Source organism: Mustela nivalis (assembly GCF_964662115.1).
Source record: "Mustela nivalis genome assembly, chromosome: Y".
NCBI lineage: Eukaryota > Metazoa > Chordata > Mammalia > Carnivora > Mustelidae > Mustela > Mustela nivalis.
The window spans coordinates 35,193,322-35,211,927 of NC_139041.1; the positions used below are offsets into that span (position 1 = coordinate 35,193,322).

At 45.9% G+C, this 18,606-nt stretch overlaps 1 protein-coding gene across 1 annotated transcript in view; it reads left to right on the forward strand.

The window, feature by feature from the left end:
• LOC309856943 (cAMP-dependent protein kinase catalytic subunit PRKX) overlaps nucleotides 1-18,606 on the forward strand; it is an 81,639-nt gene that overhangs the window by 48,832 nt on the left and 14,201 nt on the right. Inside the window, exons 4-5 of the mRNA XM_082718748.1 lie at nucleotides 12,040-12,159; nucleotides 18,174-18,269. Coding sequence (XP_082574874.1) covers nucleotides 12,040-12,159; nucleotides 18,174-18,269 — 216 coding nt within the window. The remainder of the gene's footprint in view (nucleotides 1-12,039; nucleotides 12,160-18,173; nucleotides 18,270-18,606) is intronic.

Here is an 18,606-nt window from a genome sequence, read left to right on the forward strand (position 1 = left end):
GCCCACCGTGCTCTCATGGATAATGATTTAAAGAAGTAATAATAACATCAGTGCCATGATTGCATCTTACAGAATATAAGAAAAAAATTCCTTAAGATCATCTAACATCCAGTCAATACTCAAATTTCCCCCAAATCTCAAAAGTGTCTTTTTCTTCCCCATAAACAAAGATTTAAGCAAGGTGTCTACGTTGCATTTGGCCGGTTTGTCTCCAAGCTCCATTAAATCCATTAACTACCATTTCAGCTTCCCCACTGGACCAATGCCATTTATTTGTGAAATAACTGGAGTTGAGCCCCATAGGAAGCCCCGTGATCTAGATTGGGTGGGTTGCTTCTTCATGTTGTCCTTTGCCTTGTTCCTCTGTCCTCGGTGTTTCTTGTGAGCTAGTGGTTAGATCTTTGAACTAGATTAAATTCAAACTCATTGGATCCTCCCTTCTGTTCCTTCCTTTCTTTTTGGCTTTTGAGAAACAGACGGTGATGGGTTTCTTGTTGTTCCTTTTGCCTGATAGCAAGAAGCATATAGTAGGTGCTTGTCCTTTTGTATGTCCAAGGGTCCAAGGGTTGTTCCCTGCCCACCCTCCCTTCCCACTGTCCACTCTGTCAGCATCACCGGGTGATCTGTGGTCTTATCTTAGGTTCCACCAGTGGCACTGCTTGTGCCCCCATTCTGAAAGAAATGACAAAATGCTGATGCTGTCTCTTGGCTAGTCCTTTTGCATTTCTCAGGTGGAAGTTGTCTATAAAGAGCCCCTTCCCCTCATCACTCATTGGGTGACTTTCCAACACTGCCCTTCATGAGAGCAGGGAGGCTGTCCTGCATTCATTCAGCTTATTTAAGGGTTTCCAGAGTAATGACCTTGGCCCTTAGTGACCTCAAATGGGGCGATTGCATTTTTTAAAAAATACTGTTACCACTCAGAAAACACACAATCGCATGAGTTTTTAATTCAAAGTAATCTTTTTTTCCCTCTCCATGTTTAAATTGTCCTCCTCTTAATAGGGAGTGACCCCATAATGGCTCAGACTCTCCTTTTGGGTCAATGAAAAGGTTTTTGATCTAGACAGGTTGTGGTTGTGCAACATTCTGAATGCACCAAATGCCCCCAAATGGCTTGCTTTAAAATGGCAAATTTTGGGGGTGCCTGGCTGACTTAGAAGAGTACTCTTCCAATCAGTCACGGCTCTTGGTCTCAGGAATCATGAGTCCGAGCCCACGTTGGTTGTAGAGATTAGTAAAAAAAAAAAAAAAAAAAAAAAAAAAAAAAAAACTTCAGAAAGTTAATAAAATGGCACATTTTATGTTCTGCAAATTTTGCTTTGATTAAAAAGGCAACAACAGGAGCCCCTGGACCCTTTTGCCAGCATCCCATTGGCTTTGACAACTTACTCACTTTCATTGACTAGAGGAAGCCCCGGGTTGCTGTATGTGCATCTCCTCTGTCCTGGAGACACCACTTCTTTAAGGAACTCTGGGCACTGTTGGTGGGAAATAGTATTTAAAGAGCCCACAAGAGGTGCTCCTCACTGTGGGGGTTTCATTGCTTCTAAGAATTCCTGGGGGACAGAATTAAAAACCACATTTTTTATTTTTTTAAATTTTCAAGAGAAAAGCAAACAATGAGTCCAGACTTCAGCAGTTGTATTTAAGGCCATGGGTTTTTACTTAGTTTTTATGAATTATTCTTGTACCTCTTTGCTTACCTGGAAACCCTCCCTACCCACGGCATTTATCACAGAAGCAAGTCCTTACAGCACTGCACACAGCTGACCTTGGTATGCACCCCTGCAGTTGAAATGTTCCAACCCAAGATGTGGGTTCCGATGTTTTAATTGCTTTGTTAGGAAACCAGCCAGAGAACTGAGCCCAAGTTAAGTCGTGGAACTGGTGAGGGACTTTGTTTCATGAAAACAAAAACCAAACCTATAAAAGATTGAGTGTTAGATGAGAGCCAGGCTTTGAAATCCAACCCTTTCTCTCCCTCTCATTCATTCCTCTGCCCCAGGGCTCAGCAAAGAACAGGTCATGGGATCTGGCCCACCACTTGTGTTTTGTAAATAAAGTTTTATTAGCACACACTCACACAGTTTGTTTACATCTTGTCTACAGCAGTCCTCATGCTGCAGGATTAGGGTTCTGTGAGACAGATGGCCAGAGATAATATGTAACCAGATGAATGTGGCTGTGTGCCAATAACACTTTATTTGTAAAGTAAACGAGGGTCTTGGGAGTAAATAGAACAAGACAGCATCCCTTGGCAGACCATGCCATTTTAAAAAAATTACTTTATTTAAATTCAATTAGTTAGGATAGAGTGTATTATTAGTTTCAGATGTCGAGTTTAGCGATTCATCAGTCGCATCTAACACCCAGAGCTCATCACATCACGTGCCCTCCTTCATGCCCGTCCCCCAGATACAGCCCATCCCCCCCACCCCCTTCCCTCCAGCAACCCTCTCGGTTTGTGCCCTAGACTTAAGACTCTCTTCATGGTTTGTCTCCCTCTCTCATTTCGCCTTACTTTATTTTTCCTTCCTTCCTCTGCGTTCATCTGTTTTGTTTCTTAAATTCCACCTATGAGTAAAACCATATGATAATCATCTTTTTTCTGATTGACTTATTTCGATCAGCACAATACCCTCTAGTTCCATCCACGTTGTTGCAAATGGTGAGATTTCATTCTTTCTGATGGCTGAGTAATAATTCAATGGTGTGTAGGTGTGTGTTTATATTTATATATGTATAATATATACATACATATACATATATAAATAGACACATATACACCCACACACACACACCACATCTTCTTTATTCATCTGTTGATGGACATCTGGGCTCTTGACATGGTTTGGCTCCTGTAGACAGCAGTGTATGCCTTTTATATTTATTTATTTATTAAAGATTTTATTTATTTATATGTTAGAGGGAGAGAGGGAGAGAAAGCACAAAAGCAGGGGGAGCAGCAGAGGGAGAGAGAGAAGCTCACTCCTGGCTGAGCAGGGAGCCCGATCCGGGACTTGTTCTCAGGACCCTGGGATCATGACCTGAGCCAAAGGCAGATGCCCAATGGACCGAGCCACCCAGGTGTCCCAGTGCATACCTCTTAATACCGTTATAGTCTCTGTGCAGTAAAAATATATCATCTGCTCAATATATTCACCATCTGGCCATTTCCAGACACAGTTTGGACTGCAACCCGCAAACTAGACCGTTTGTTGTGTGAGCTGGTTAAAACCAACCAGAAGGTATATTCATCCCACGGATGGTTATGCAGGCACGAAAAGTAACAAAGCCACAAGATCCGTGAACCTGGAAAGCAGTTACCACAAGTGAAATAAGCTGGACACAAAAGGCCATGTAGTGTGTGAGTTCACATATATGAGCTACCAGGGCCATGTCCCCATACTGTCCTGAGCCCTGCCTTTCTGCTCGTGCTGCCTCATCGTGTTCCTGCCTCCCCTCTCACTGGTGTCAGAAACTACCATTTTCCTCTAAGAAGCTACGTAGACACAGCAGGGGTGGGACATGCTCAGAATTGGTCAGACTGTCTGCTTCTCTCACACGAGCGTGCATGCACACACACACATACACACTATTTTAGAGTTTATCCACCCCACGTCTTCATTGTATGGATGAGAAATCAGAAGCGCTGAGGGGAAGATGACTTGCCGACATTCCCACAACTGCCGGGTGATGGTACCTTGTGACTGCCAGCTCCGATTTCTTTCTGTTACCATCGGCCTCTCTTCATGGGAGCATCACATCAGAGCAGGGATGAAGAATGAAGAGGGGAGCTTTGGGGATACTTGCTGCAGTAGGACCATGAATACTGTTGGGCTGCTCAGGTCAGGCTTATAACTGCCTCTGTATGTCTTTTTTTTTTTTTTTTTTTTTTTTTTTTAATATTATTTGTTTGTCAGAGAGAGACACAGAGAGTACACGTGGGGGGAGAGACAGGCAGAGAGAAAAGCAGACTGATGCAGGGATTATGACCGGAGCCAAAAGCAGCTGCTTAACCACTGAGCCACCCAGGCGTCTCGCACCTCTGTATGCCTTGCTTTGCTCATCTGGGAGGTGTGCATTGTTCCCACTTTGTAGGATTGTTGCTAAGAATGGGTGGATCTGCTAATTGGAAAGAAATCCTTCCAGCAGCTCCTGGCACATACTAAGCATTGAGTAGACATAGGTGCTTCTAACTGTATCGTCCCCATGATTAGTATCACCATCGTCACCACCTTTACCACCACCATCATCCCCATCACCACTGCCATCACTGCCTATACCATGATTATCTCCACCACCACCATCACCACTGCCATCACCGCCTAAACCATCATCATCGCCACCACCACCATCATCATCACTATCATCACCACCATTAAAATCACCACCTCCTTCACCATCATCATCATGACCATCAACATCATCCCCTTCACCCCCATCACCACCATCATCACCACCTACACCATCATCACTACCATCACTATCACCACCATTGCTATGGACTGAATGATGTCCCTCCAGAATTCATGTATAAAACCTTTAACCCTGGAGAAAGAACAAGAAAGAAAACCTAAGCCCAGCAGGAGAAGAGAAATCATAAAGATCAGAGCAGAAATCAATGAAATAGAAACCAAAAAAACAATAGAAAAAATCAACGAAAGTAGGAGCTGGTTCTTTGAAAGAATTAATAAAATTGATAAACCCCTGGCCCGACTTATCAAAAAGAAAAGAGAAAGGACCCAAATAAATAAAATCATGAATGAAAGAGGAGAGATCACAACTAACACCAAAGAAATACAAACTATTATAAGAACATACTATGAGCAACTCTACGGCAATAAATTTGACAATCTGGAAGAAATGGATGCATTCCTAGAAACATATAAACTACCACAACTGAACCAGGAAGAAATAGAAAGCCTGAACAGACCCATAACCAGTAAGGAGATTGAAACAGTCATTAAAAATCTCCAAACAAACAAAAGCCCAGGGCCAGATGGCTTCCCGGGGGAATTCTACCAAACATTTAAAGAAGAACTAATTCCTATTCTCCTGAAACTGTTCCAAAAAATAGAAATGGAAGGAAAACTTCCAAACTCATTTTATGAGGCCAGCATCACCTTGATCCCAAAACCAGACAAGGATCCCACCAAAAAAGAGAGCTATAGACCGATATCCTTGATGAACACAGATGCGAAAATACTCAACAAAATACTAGCCAATAGGATTCAACAGTACATTAAAAAGATTATTCACCACGACCAAGTGGGATTTATTCCAGGGCTGCAAGGTTGGTTCAACATCCGCAAATCAGTCAATGTGATACAACACATCAATAAAAGAAAGAACAAGAACCATATGATACTTTCAATAGATGCTGAAAAAGCATTTGACAAAGTACAGCATCCCTTCCTGATCAAAACTCTTCAAAGTGTAGGGATAGAGGGCACATACCTCAATATAATCAAAGCCATCTATGAAAAACCCACCGCAAATATCATTCTCAATGGAGAAAAACTGAAAGCTTTTCCACTAAGGTCAGGAACACGGCAGGGATGTCCATTATCACCACTGCTATTCAACATAGTACTAGAGGTCCTAGCCTCAGCAATCAGACAACAAAAGGAAATTAAAGGCATCCAAATCGGCAAAGAAGAAGTCAAATTATCACTCTTCGCAGATGATATGATACTATATGTGGAAAACCCAAAAGACTCCACTCCAAAACTGCTAGAACTTATACAGGAATTCAGTAAAGTGTCAGGATATAAAATCAATGCACAGAAATCAGTTGCATTTCTCTACACCAACAGCAAGACAGAAGAAAGAGATATTAAGGAGTCAATCCCATTTACAATTGCATCCAAAACCATAAGATACCTAGGAATAAACTTAACCAAAGAGACACAGAATCTATACTCAGAAAACTATAAAGTACTCATGAAAGAAATTGAGGAAGACACAAAGAAATGGAGAAATGTTCCATGCTCCTGGATTGGAAGAATAAATATTGTGAAAATGTCTATGCTACCTAAAGCAATCTACACATTTAATGCAATTCCTATCAAAGTACCATCCATCTTTTTCAAAGTAATGGAACAAATAATGTTAAAATTTATATGGAACCAGAAAAGACCTCGAATAGCCAAAGGGATATTGAAAAAGAAAGCCAACGTTGGTGGCATCACAATTCCGGACTTCAAGCTCTATTACAAAGCTGTCATCATCAAGACAGCATGGTACTGGCACAAAAACAGACACATAGATCAATGGAACAGAATAGAGAGCCCAGAAATAGACCCTCAAATCTATGGTCAACTCATCTTCGACAAAACAGGAAAGAATGTCCAATGGAAAAAAGACAGCCTCTTCAATAAATGGTGTTGGGAAAATTGGACAGCCACATGCAGAAAAATGAAATTGGACCATTTCCTTACACCACACACAAAAATAGACTCAAAATGGATGAAGGACCTCAATGTGCGAAAGGAATCCATCAAAATCCTTGAGGAGAACACAGGCAGCAACCTCTTCGACCTCTGCCGCAGCAACATCTTCCTAGGAACAACGCAAAAGGCAAGGGAAGCAAGGGAAAAAATGAACTATTGGGATTTCATCAAGATCAAAAGCTTTTGCACAGCAAAGGAAACAGTTAACAAAATCAAAAGACAACTGACAGAATGGGAGAAGATATTTGCAAACGACATATCAGATAAAGGACTAGTGTCCAGAATCTATAAAGAACTTAGCAAACTCAACACCCAAAGAACAAATAATCCAACCAAGAAATGGGCAGAGGACATGAACAGACATTTCTGCAAAGAAGACATCCAGATGGCCAACAGACACATGAAAAAGTGCTCCATATCACTCGGCATCAGGGAAATACAAATCAAAACCACAATGAGATATCACCTCACACCAGTCCGAATGGCTAAAATCAACAAGTCAGGAAATGACAGATGCTGGCGAGGATGTGGAGAAAGGGGAACCCTCCTACACTGTTGGTGGGAATGCAAGCTGGTGCAGCCACTCTGGAAAACAGCATGGAGGTTCCTCAGATTGTTGAAAATAGAACTGCCCTATGACCCAGCAATTGCACTATTGGGTATTTACCCTAAAGATACAAATGTAGTGATCCAAAGGGGCACATGCACCCGAATGTTTATAGCAGCAATGTCCACAATAGCCAAACTATGGAAAGAACCTAGATGTCCATCCACAGATGAGTGGATCAAGAAGATGTGGTATATATACACAATGGAATACTATGCAGCCATCAAAAGAAATGAAATCTTGCCATTTGCGACAACATGGATGGAACTAGAGCGTATCATGCTTAGCGAAATAAGTCAAGCGGAGAAAGACAACTATCATATGATCTCCCTGATATGAGGAAGTGGTGATGCAACATGGAGGCTTAAGTGGGTAGGAGAAGAATAAATGAAACAAGATGGGATTGGGAGGGAGACAAACCATAAGTGACTCTTAATCTCACAAAACAAACTGAGGGTTGCTGGGGGGAGGGGGTTTGGGAGAAGGGGGTGGGATTATGGACATTGGGGAGGGTATGTGCTTTGGTGAGTGCTGTGAAGTGTGTAAACCTGGTGATTCACAGACCTGTACCCCTGAGGATAAAAATATATGTTTATTAAAAAAAAAAAAAAAAAAAAAAGAAAGGACAAATACCCAACTTTTGTAGCAGCATGGACGGGACTGGAAGAGTTTATTATGCTGAGTGAAATAAGTCAAGCAGAGAGAGTCAATTATCATATGGTTTCACTTATTTGTGGAGCATAACAAATAGCATGGAGGACATGGGGAGTTAGAGAGGAGAAGGGAGTTGGGGGAAATTGGAAGGGGAGGTGAACCATGAGAGACTATGGACTCTGAAAAACAATCTGAGGATTTTGAAGGGGTGGGGGGTGGGAGTTTGGGGTACTAGGTGGTGGGTATTATAAAGGGCACGAATTGCATGGAGCACTGGGTGTGGTGAAAAATAATGAATACTGTTATGCTGAAAATAAAAAATAAATTAAAAAAAAAAAGGCAAAAAAAAAAAAATAAAAAAAAAAAATAAAACCTTTAACCCTCCCAAGGCCACTGTATTTGGAGATAGGGCTTTTAGGAGGTAATTACGGTTAAACGAGGTCAAGAGAGTGGGGTCCTAATCTGAAAGGATTGACTACCTTATAGGAAATTGATTTGTCACAGTTCTGGAGGCTGGCAGTCCAAGCTCAGGGTGCTGGGCAGCTTGGTTGCTGGTGAGGACTCTTGCTGGTTTTTAGATGACTGCCTGCTCACTGTGGGGTAGGGATCTCAGAGAGAGAGAGATCTCTCTGTCTCTCCCTCTTCTCACAAGCACACCACTTACTGAGTTAGTTCATCGTGGTCCAATGTGACTTCATCTTAACTTGATTACATCTGCAAGACCCTATTTCCAAATAAGATCACATTCACAGGCTGTGGCATTGAGGACTTTTGGGGGAACAGGGTTTGCCCCTGTATAGATGCCCTGGCAGGCGATAAAAAGTTAAGAACACATGAGCAGTTCGACACACATACCTTGCAGAGAATCCGGTCTTTCTTTCGTTAACACGGTCTCCCACCCCTGCCACGGTGGTACTGATAACAGTGAGCACTGAGAACATCAGGTGTAACCTTGCCTGCTCTCTAGAGCTGTGTGAGCAGAAGGAGAGACGACTGGGGACATGGATAATTCACAGCCTGGACCCGCGGCCTCTGAATAACATCAGGGCTCTTTGTCTCATCTTTCCATGTTGACCGAAGCTCTCTAGATGTTTATGCCTCTGTGTACACCCATGATGCACCGGGGTCGTTTGCTGGAGGGCCTTCCTCTGGACAAGTCTTGGGCTATGTAGGGAAGCTCAGAAGCTAGAAGGTTCCACAAGCCTTCCCCCGGTGCCTCTTATGCTAGGATGGAGCCAGAAAGAAATGCACCTTTCCAGATGCAAGGGGAGACGCTGTACCTGATGCATATATAATGGCCTGCGGCCACCGCAACCTGCTCTTAACATGAGCCCAGAGCTCGATTTCCAGCTAGCTTCAGGCAGCCTTGGGCGTGCCACCAGCCTGGGAGTCCAGCATGAAGGACCTACCCCATACATTGGCAAAAAGGGCGCACGTCTGCCCTCGAGCTCAAGGTCTCAGTCACTAAGTGGAGAACCCCTCGCAACATTCTCCGTGGCAGGGGAGTGCCAACCGGACACAGCCGTCTCTCTAGGGTGACAGATTCCCACGCCCTCTCCAAACCCAGCCTTTGTCCTGCCTCTGCCGAGGTTCTGCTTCCCTTCCCTTGACTCTGTTCATCAGACACTTGTCTTGGCATCTTTCCTCCTTGGAGGACACCCTGCTCTGCCTGGTCTCTTCTGCCTCTGCACTTTTTAATCAAGATCGTTGCAGAGTGTGCTTAGGGTAAAGTTGACCATCTTCCCCATTTTGAAGGACACAGTTCAGTGCAATCAGATGCATTTGTGGTATCCTGCAACATTCCCGCCATCCCTCTGCACAATTTTGCACCCTTCCCTGGTGAAGCTCTGTCCCCATGAAATACTTACTCCCTATCCCCTCCCCTAGCCCCTGGCACCGCCATCTCCTTTCTGTCTGTGCATTTCCCTGCTCTGGGGACCCCGTACACATGACATCGTACAATATTTGTCTTTCTGAGTCTGGCTGAGGTCGCTCAGCAGCATGTCCTCCAGGTTCATCCACGTTGTTAGCAGGGGTCTGTGGCATGGCTTTTTGAGGCTGAATCACATTCCGTGGTGTGACTGGACCCCGTCTTCTTGATCCATTCATCCACTGATGGGCGCTTGGTTGGCACCTGCCTTTGGGCCACCGTGATGAGTCACGCTGGTCTGAACATGGGTGTGCAAGTATGTCTTCAACGTTCTTGCCCTTGTTTCCTTCGGGTGTACACTGGAAGGCGTCACGGATCGTATGACGATGCTGGGTTTCAATTCGCAGGCGCCCGCCATACTGTCCTCCACAATGGCTGCACCAGCTTGCCTGGGGGATCCCTGTTCCCCACATCTTCGCTGGCCCTTATGGGTCCCATTCCAATGGGCATGACATGGTTTCCATTTTGGACTCTTTTCTTCCTGTCTACCAAGGAGCAAAGGCACAAGGAGGACCTGAACTCCATAAATGCGGAAGCCCCATACCTTCCTCTTCCCGAGCCACCACTGCCCACTTTAGAGACGGGCTCTCATCTGTCAGAGTCTTACAGGGCGAGGGCGGGTCAGCTGTTCAGAAACAGACGTGGAAATCAGTTCGGCCATCTTGAGCTCCGAAGTGGTATTTTCCAATGTCTGCCTTTCCCCGCCATCAGACAACACAGTGTGCCAGATAGAGCGTGCGGGGACGAGCCCGCAGGTGCTTTGGAGGGAGGGTAAAGTGTGTGCATGGACAGTGTGGTGGGGAATGCGTTCCTTCCCCGGGGCTGCCATTACAGCTCCCCGACTGATGGGCTTCGGTCAACGGTACTCTCCCGCGGTTCTAGAAGTTGGGAGTTCTGGAATGAAGGTGTCTGCAGAGCCGTGGTCCCACATTGGCTCCCAAGAAAAGGGTCTATTCTGAGCCTCTGTCCTGGTTTCAGGTCACCTCATGTGGTTCCTAGACTGTAGGCACCATCCCTGGGTCACCAGTGGTCTTCCCTCTGTGTGTGTCCATGTCCTCATCTCTTTTTTTCCTCCTCCATCTTTAATGAGGTATGATCGGCAAATTGTACATATTGACATTATACAATATGGTTTTTCGAAAGGTACCTAGTGTGATTTAATACCGATTGTAAAGGGATTACCACACTCGAGGTCGTAATCACTTCTGATCATCTCAACCTGGTTACCACTTTTTTGCAGTGGTGGGAACACACATAAGTTCTGTCTTCTTGGTAAATTTCAGATGTGAAACACGGTCTTATTAGACAGTCAACATGCCATTCATTACATCTCAGGGCTCATTTATATGATACTCAGAATTTTACCTTTTTTTTAAAAAAAAAGTATTTTTTACAGGTGAGTTCTGGTTCACCTCCATGCTGAGGCATGTGAACTGGGAGAAAATGAAGACACTCGGTCTTGTGTTTTCCATAGAGCGCAAAATTTAGAGATCTCGGCAGAAAGGTGACACACCTGTGACACATCTATCTATAATGAAACACAGTGCCTCTTTTTAAGTATAAGGAGAATTCTCTTGTAAGGACAAGAGGAAAGGAGCTCCATTTTTACCTTTTGGGGAAAAGAGAGATCTGAGACCGCACAGGGGAGCGGTGACCAGAGTAAAACCCAACACACCTGACCAGGAGAAGCTCCACTGTCTGGGCTGGGTCCAGTTTTGGTGGTGGTGGGAGGGGTCAGCATCCCTTTTTTTCTAGCCCACAGTCCCCCAGGTGAGGCTAGAAGCTAAATTTTTGGCAAGTATCTGCCCTTCTGCAGAGACAGTCCTTTCAAAAAGCCCCCTATCCTGTTTAAATCCTAAATATACCAGTGTTCCTTAACCTAAGGATTTCTAGAAGCCACTGGTGAGGTGAAAATGACCTTGAACCCACAGAAATGTTGAAAACACTTCATAGGTTTTTGGGAGCAGGTGGAAAGGGCCATTAGCGGTGGGTTTGCCTTTCCTCTGGAGGCGAGCACTAGCTCGTTGATGGAGCAGACGTGTAGGTTCATGACGGTGTAGTGAGTGAATTCTTGACTTTTTCCCCATATCATTTCATGGGAAAACAGGTACCGTGGCATTTCTGTGTTTGAGTAAACCACGGTAAGTGACAGCCACCACATGAGGTTGGGATACCAAGGACGTTCCTTCGGTTATGTGTGGGTTAATGAGTGTTTGTAAGGGAACAAGTCCTCTTAGACAATGGTGGCGTCTCTGTCCAGCATGGTGTGTCCACGGGGTGGGCATAGGGCATCGTGTAATCACCAATGTCATTGTCACATTCAGTCCTTCTGAGATACACGCAATCACCCGGCACTCCTAAGTCTCCATTATGCCGTTCTCTGTCCTCAGGACGTGGACCCTTTGTGGAACGCCCGAGTATCTGGCCCCTGAAGTCATCCAGAGCAAAGGCCATGGGAGAGCCGTGGACTGGTGGGCACTCGGCATCCTGATCTTTGAGATGCACTCCGGGTGAGTAGGAGGGTCAGCATGTCCTCTCTAGTGCTTTCCTCCCCTGCTGCTGGACAGCTAGTGCTTTTGGTGGCAGATACTCGTGGTGTCTTCCCGTGCTGGCTTCCCCGTGCCAGCACAGCAGTGGGGGACACACGGGAAGCCCCAGCATTTGGAACCTTTCTCCTGTCTAAATGTCCCTGCCTCCCATGACTATAATATTAAGTCTTCTGCATGGGCTCTTTTGGAGCAAGGCAGAGAGCTCAGGTAATGACTGTACGTGTTGATAAAGATACATAAATTGCATATGGTTTAGGACGTTATGAATGAGTCACATGCCGGAAAGGAGAGCATGTGCCCGTACTTGAGGCTAGCAAGGTTCTGCTTTCCCCACATCTGGACAGCAGAGGTGTTGAATGGGCATCACGGTATCACCGTGATTGAGGAGTCCAGCTTGGCTGAGGCACGAGGCAGGTGTGATGTTCCTCTACCAGAAATGTAAAGCATGCATCCCCTGCTTAGAGATCCTAGATGTGGGGATTCCTCCAGGTTCCACGGAGGAAGGGCTCTTCTCTGATGATGCAGCTCACAGCCAGCTGGTCTACGAGGTGCCAAGACAGTGGTTGGGAGCCCTTGGACGTACGGCCCCTCTGCCTCCTTCCGCCCTCCCTTCCCTGTCCTTTGTCCTCCTTCTTCAGGCCAGTTTCCTGCTGGGGTACTTAGCACGTGCTTGGAGTTTACCCCCAGTTGAACCCAAAGCCCAGCTGACTTCCACGTCTGATTCCCTGCAGGGCAAGACCAGAGCTTTTTGCCTGGAAACCTTCCCTTTCAGTTGGAAAGAATGATAGAAAGAGGTGTATTTCTGCACTGAGGGTATGGCCAGAGTGGAGTCTTGTGAAAACCTGTACTTCTCTATTATCTGTTTATCAACTATCTACTCATCTATCTATCTGTTATCATCTATGTGTCTGTCATCTCTTGTCACCCCTCTGTATCACATCTATCTGTCCATTTGTCTGTCTCTCCATTTGTCCATCTACCAATCTGTCAGTCCACCCATCACTTGTCTATTCTGTCTGCCTGTCTAGCCATCCATCTGTGTGTCCATCTGCTCTCTGTCATCCGTCCATCCATCATCTCTGCCCATCCATCCATCCATCCATCCATCCATCCAACCATCCATCCATCCATCCATCATCTCTGCCCATCCATCCATCCATCCATCCATCCAACCATCCATCCATCCATCATCCATCCATCCATCCATCCATCCATCATCTCTGCCCATCCATCCATCCATCCATCCATCCAACCATCCATCCATCCATCCATCATCTCTGTCCATCCATCCATCCATCCGTCTGTCCATCTGCTCTCTGTCATCCATCCATCCATCCATCCATCATCTGTCCATCCATCATCCGTCCATCCATCCATCATTTCTGCCTGTCCATCCATCCATACTCCCTGTCTATCTGTCCATCCATCATCCATCATCTGTCCATCCATCTGTCCATCCATCATCCATCCATCCATCCATCCATAATTTCTGCCTGCCCATCCATCTATCCTCTCTATCTATCCATCCATCCATCCATCCATCCATCCGTCTGTCTGTGTGTCTATGTGTCTGTCATCTGTTTATCTGTCTGTCCTTCCTATCCATCAATCTATCCATCCATCCATCATCTGTTCTGTTCACCCAGATGTGTCCAGCAAATCACACAGAACTGAATTTCTTGACAGACACCCCCAGCCCGTAAAGTCCCAAGCTGAGCAGAAGGTTAGCATGAATCACACACGGAGCCCATCCATCCAGACCATAACAACGGTTGGGAATGTGGATGTGCCGGTCTTCGTCAGATTCCCCCTCAGACGCCCTGCAACCCATCTCCCTTCCTTCATATTACTGACCACTAGAGGTCAGCATTGTTTAATGATAAATGAACCCCCGGTGGCCAGAGCTTCATAGATGAAATTCTTGAACTCTGTTTTTTCCATATTCCAACCGTACATTCAAGTAGGATATCTTCTACATAGAGAATATACTACTGTGAGCTATTGTTAGTAAACACAGTTTGTTTACTAATTGTTTGGAAAACAATATTGATGGAATATAAGGAAAGTATTGGAATTAAAATAGAATTAAAATAGAATAAAATTAGAATATAATATTGGGATGTATTAGAGTAAATATATTAGGATTATTATGTAAAAATACTTATTGGAATGATTAGAATATTATACTATAGTTCATTCAAATATTAGAATATGCTCTATTAGGATAGTAGAAGTAGAATGTTCCTAATATTCTCATCGTGTATTTGTAATATAATACGCTACAATATTAGGTGTAGAACAGAAAGTAGTGAAGTAAGATCTAATACATTATGAGGCTCTGACTAGAATAATTGATGATGAATCTTTAAAACCCCCCATCCCAGCCAAAACGCTGAATGCATTAACATTAACCCATTCCTCGTTGGAAGGGGTCAAGGCTTTCCGGAGGGATTTCTTGCGGGACACAAGTCCGTGCACATACCACAAGATGCACCAGTCCCTCGTGGTTCTCTCTGCAGTTCTGTCAGACTCAACCTTCAACCTTCCCCTGGACCACCTCTGAATTTTCCTCACTGTCCCCTCCAGCAGCTTCCACTCCTGCCCGTGTTTCCCTGGTGGCAGGTGGAAGTATCCCGCGTGCGCACGCGCACACACACACACCCACAACCAGGCCACGGTTGCTGGAGGTGCATGAAGAAAATGCATCCACATTCAGAGCCGCATTCTGGGAGGGAGGGGAAAGCCCTCCCAGCGCTCATGAACGAGAATTGTGGAACCCCAAGGTTCTGGAGGGACCCCCACATGGAGAATCGTGGCCGCCATACTTGAGACAAGGTGTCCCTGGGACTCATTCCTACCCTACACTCTGCCGTCCATCCTTGCACAGCCTGGCTCTTTGTGCTTGTCATTTTTGGTGAACGACACAGGCTCTATGTTTTCTAGGCACGTACCACAGCAGGGGGTCTTCGAGGAAGACGTCAAAAACAGTGAACCAGTAGCACGTCCCCATTCTGTGTTCTGTCCAGAAACTCTTCCTTCTTTTGTCTTGAGTCTGTGTCCAAATTGCCCGCCTTGACCACCGCTAGGGCGCCTCTTTCTGGACAATCCATTCTCCTGGAAGGTGTGGGTGGGTCAAGCAGTTATGTCCAAGCCATCAGGGAGTGAGGATGGAAGCAGCAGCCAAGTTGGCGTGATGCTGGGAGAGGAAACTCTTGACCTTCCTACGTGCCCACGGGCAAGTCGGCCTTCGGCACGCCGCTGGCTCCGTTGATCTCTTTAGCTCACTTACGTAATGAGCGCTCGGTGCTTGTTGGAGAACTGGAAGGATTCTGTTGGATAAAAGACAGATTTGAAGATTTCTTAGGGTACTTTCCACATGCCTGGGGAACGGCTCATTCTCAGATCCCTGTTCTCTCTGCTTCTTCCTTCGGGCAAGATCTGGTACTGCTCATTTATTACCATTTTTTCCCGCTCGTTAAACCACGGCTAACATACCTTCCCCATGATACAGACCCGTAATGCCTGCTTCCTGAGAACACTTTGTTTAAGGATTGTCCAATAAAGGCTGTTAGGTATGTAGGACACGTTTTCTCCTGGTGTTTAATGGGCCGTTTGTCAATGTGTGCCTTAGCCCTGATGAAATCCTGAGACAGGGCTGCCACCCAAGAAAGCAGTCCGACCCCTCTAACCATTGTTAGAGCATCTGGCCGACCAGAAACAGCCGACTCGGGAGCTATGAACTGGAAGGCGTAGTCGGCGGGTGCAGATAGACCTTTCCTCCGAGCCTGGCCTGGGCAGTGTCTCAGGATGGAGAAGCTCGTAACGCTAGAAGCCAACAGTGGCCAAAGTAGCTGGAGTAACGAAACCCAAATAACCAGCGGCTCAGAGATTCTGCTGTGGCCTTCCCAGCATGGGGCCTCTGCTCTCTCCAGAGCGTCTCCATGAATAGCTAAAATGCCACAAAGAAAAAAAGCTTTTCCACGCCTTTGTCATGCATGGCTACACGTTGACGTTGACCCAGCGTCTTCCATTGTTCTTATTCAGCTCCCTCTTCTTCCTCAGCTTTCCCCTTAATGTCCTTTTTCACTTCTCTGTAGCATCAATGCAGAGTTAATGTGTCTCTTCTGTATATCGGTCCTGGGCAGGACAAATGGCTAAACACATGATGGCTTACAACGGAAATCCACCCTCTCCCACCTCTGAAGACCAGAAGTCTGAGATCCAGGTGAGGCAGGGCTGCTGAGATCCAGGCAGGCCAGAGTCGGGCTCTGTCCCCAGCCTCCAAGGAGGGTCCTTCTTGCCTCTTCCAGCTTCTGGGGCTCCAGGAATCCCTGGGCTGATGGCCACGTCCCTCGTTGTCTCTGCCTCTGTCCTCACGTGGCTTCTCCTCTCTGAATCTCTCCTTCTGTTGCTTGTAAAGACCGTATCATTGGATTTAGGGTCCACCATAAACCAAAATGGCACCCACACTCCCATTTCCAAACAGGTGCCCAGTCTTTCTTCATCCAGAAGTGATGCCTGCGTAAAGAGAACAAAGAAATGGGTGTCGCTGCAAACTTAGAAGCCAAGAGATCCAGGAAGTATCCGTAGGAGTGTCCTGGGGCAGCTGCAACAAATGACCAGAGACGAGGTGTCTTAAACCACAGGAATTCATCCTCCTCTAGCTCTGGAGACCAGAACTCTGAGATCCCGGCAGGGCAGGACCCCTGAGATCCAGGTGGGGTAGGACCTCTGAGATCCAGGTAGGACATGGCTGTGCTCCCTCCAGAGGCTCCAAGAAGGGTCTTCCTGCTCCTTCCATCTTCTGGAAGAAGTCCAGGAGTCGCTGAATTCATGCCCATGTCCCTCCCTTCTCTGCCTCCGTCCTCATGCGGCTGCTTCGATGTTTGTCTTTCCTCTTCTGTCTCTCACAGGGACACCTGTAAACTGACTGAGCCACCCCTTGAAAACGCCATTTTTTTAAAAAGATTTTATTTATTTATTTGACAGACCGAGATCACAAGTAGGCAGAGAGGCAGGAAGAGAGAGAGGAGGAAGCAGGCTCTCCGTTGAGCAGAGAGCCCGAGGCGGGGCTCGATCCCAGGACCCTGACTTCACGACCTGCGCCGAAGCCAGAGGCTTTAATCCACTGAGCCCCCGAGGCGCCCCTGAAAATGCCATTTTATAAGCTACGGCCAGTGGTTCTTTCAGGGAATTAGATGTTCTCCTTCTAAAGGATGCAGTTACCGGTGGATAAGGGTTAAGGGTCTTTGCCTTCCGCATTCTGAGCAGATACCAGAAGTACAGCTTGTGCCTTGGGCATATGGGTGGATATCTGGACCATGTTTATTAACTTCTGTATTTTCTTTGATTTTTTTCTAGCTCTTTGCCCTTTTCAGTATGTTCTTGTGTTACTTATTTCAGATTTTTTCCCTCCTGTTTCAAGGTATTAGAGAAGACATGTCTGTGGGTTTCTGTGCTAGGACGACAGTCTTTTTCCTTCTGATAACTATGCCATAGACGGTAATACTTAAGTGAGTGAGTGGCCCTCGTTGCCAATAAAACTTTATTTATAAAAACAGACTGCCGGCTGTGATGCGCTACATCTTTGTGGCCCAGAGTACACGTTAGGAACCAGCCTTGCTCTCGCCCAGCTCCGTACGTGTGACCTACGTGAATTCATCTAATATGGAGGTTCAGATGCTGGCTGCTTACAGACGGATGGTCTACCTGGACCAAAGAGAAAAGAATAGGACACAGTGTTACACGTCCTCCTCCATTTGCCCTGCTCACATTTATTGAGCACCTACTGCGTGCCACATAGTACCCTATGTTTGAAGAGTGCAAAGAACTTCCCTCCTGGTCTGATAGGGGATGACCTCGTGAACGTCCTGACTGCGTCGAGCTTCTAGAAACACCGTTTGCTACGAAGCACAGATTTTTTTTTTTTTCTGTGCCTGCTCTCCGCTAAAAATAGCTGTTTATTTTTCTTACAGGTTCCCTCCGTTTTTCGATGACAACCCGTTTGGCATATATCAAAAAATCCTTGCAGGCAAAATAGATTTCCCCAGACATTTGGATTTCAGTGTAAAGTAAGTAAACCGTTTCCCTCCTTGTCGGAGTGGGGCGGGGAGGGGTGTTTATTTTTAAAGTCACAGACAAGAAATCACAGAGCAGGCGTCCGCTGAGCAGGACGACATACTGTGTTCTTACCAGGCTGTGCTCCGTGTCTTCTGGACAGTCCCGCTTTTCCACCAGACAGGAAAAGGTGGTCGTCATTCTGCTGTCATGATACTTAACCTTTTCATGACTCTTGGTCAGATTTTATGGGCCTTGAGAGAAATGACATTTACAATTAGCCAATACAGGCATTTGTGAATCACCGCGAGTAGGAGAACCATTGGGGTATTGGAATAAAAGCCCTTCACC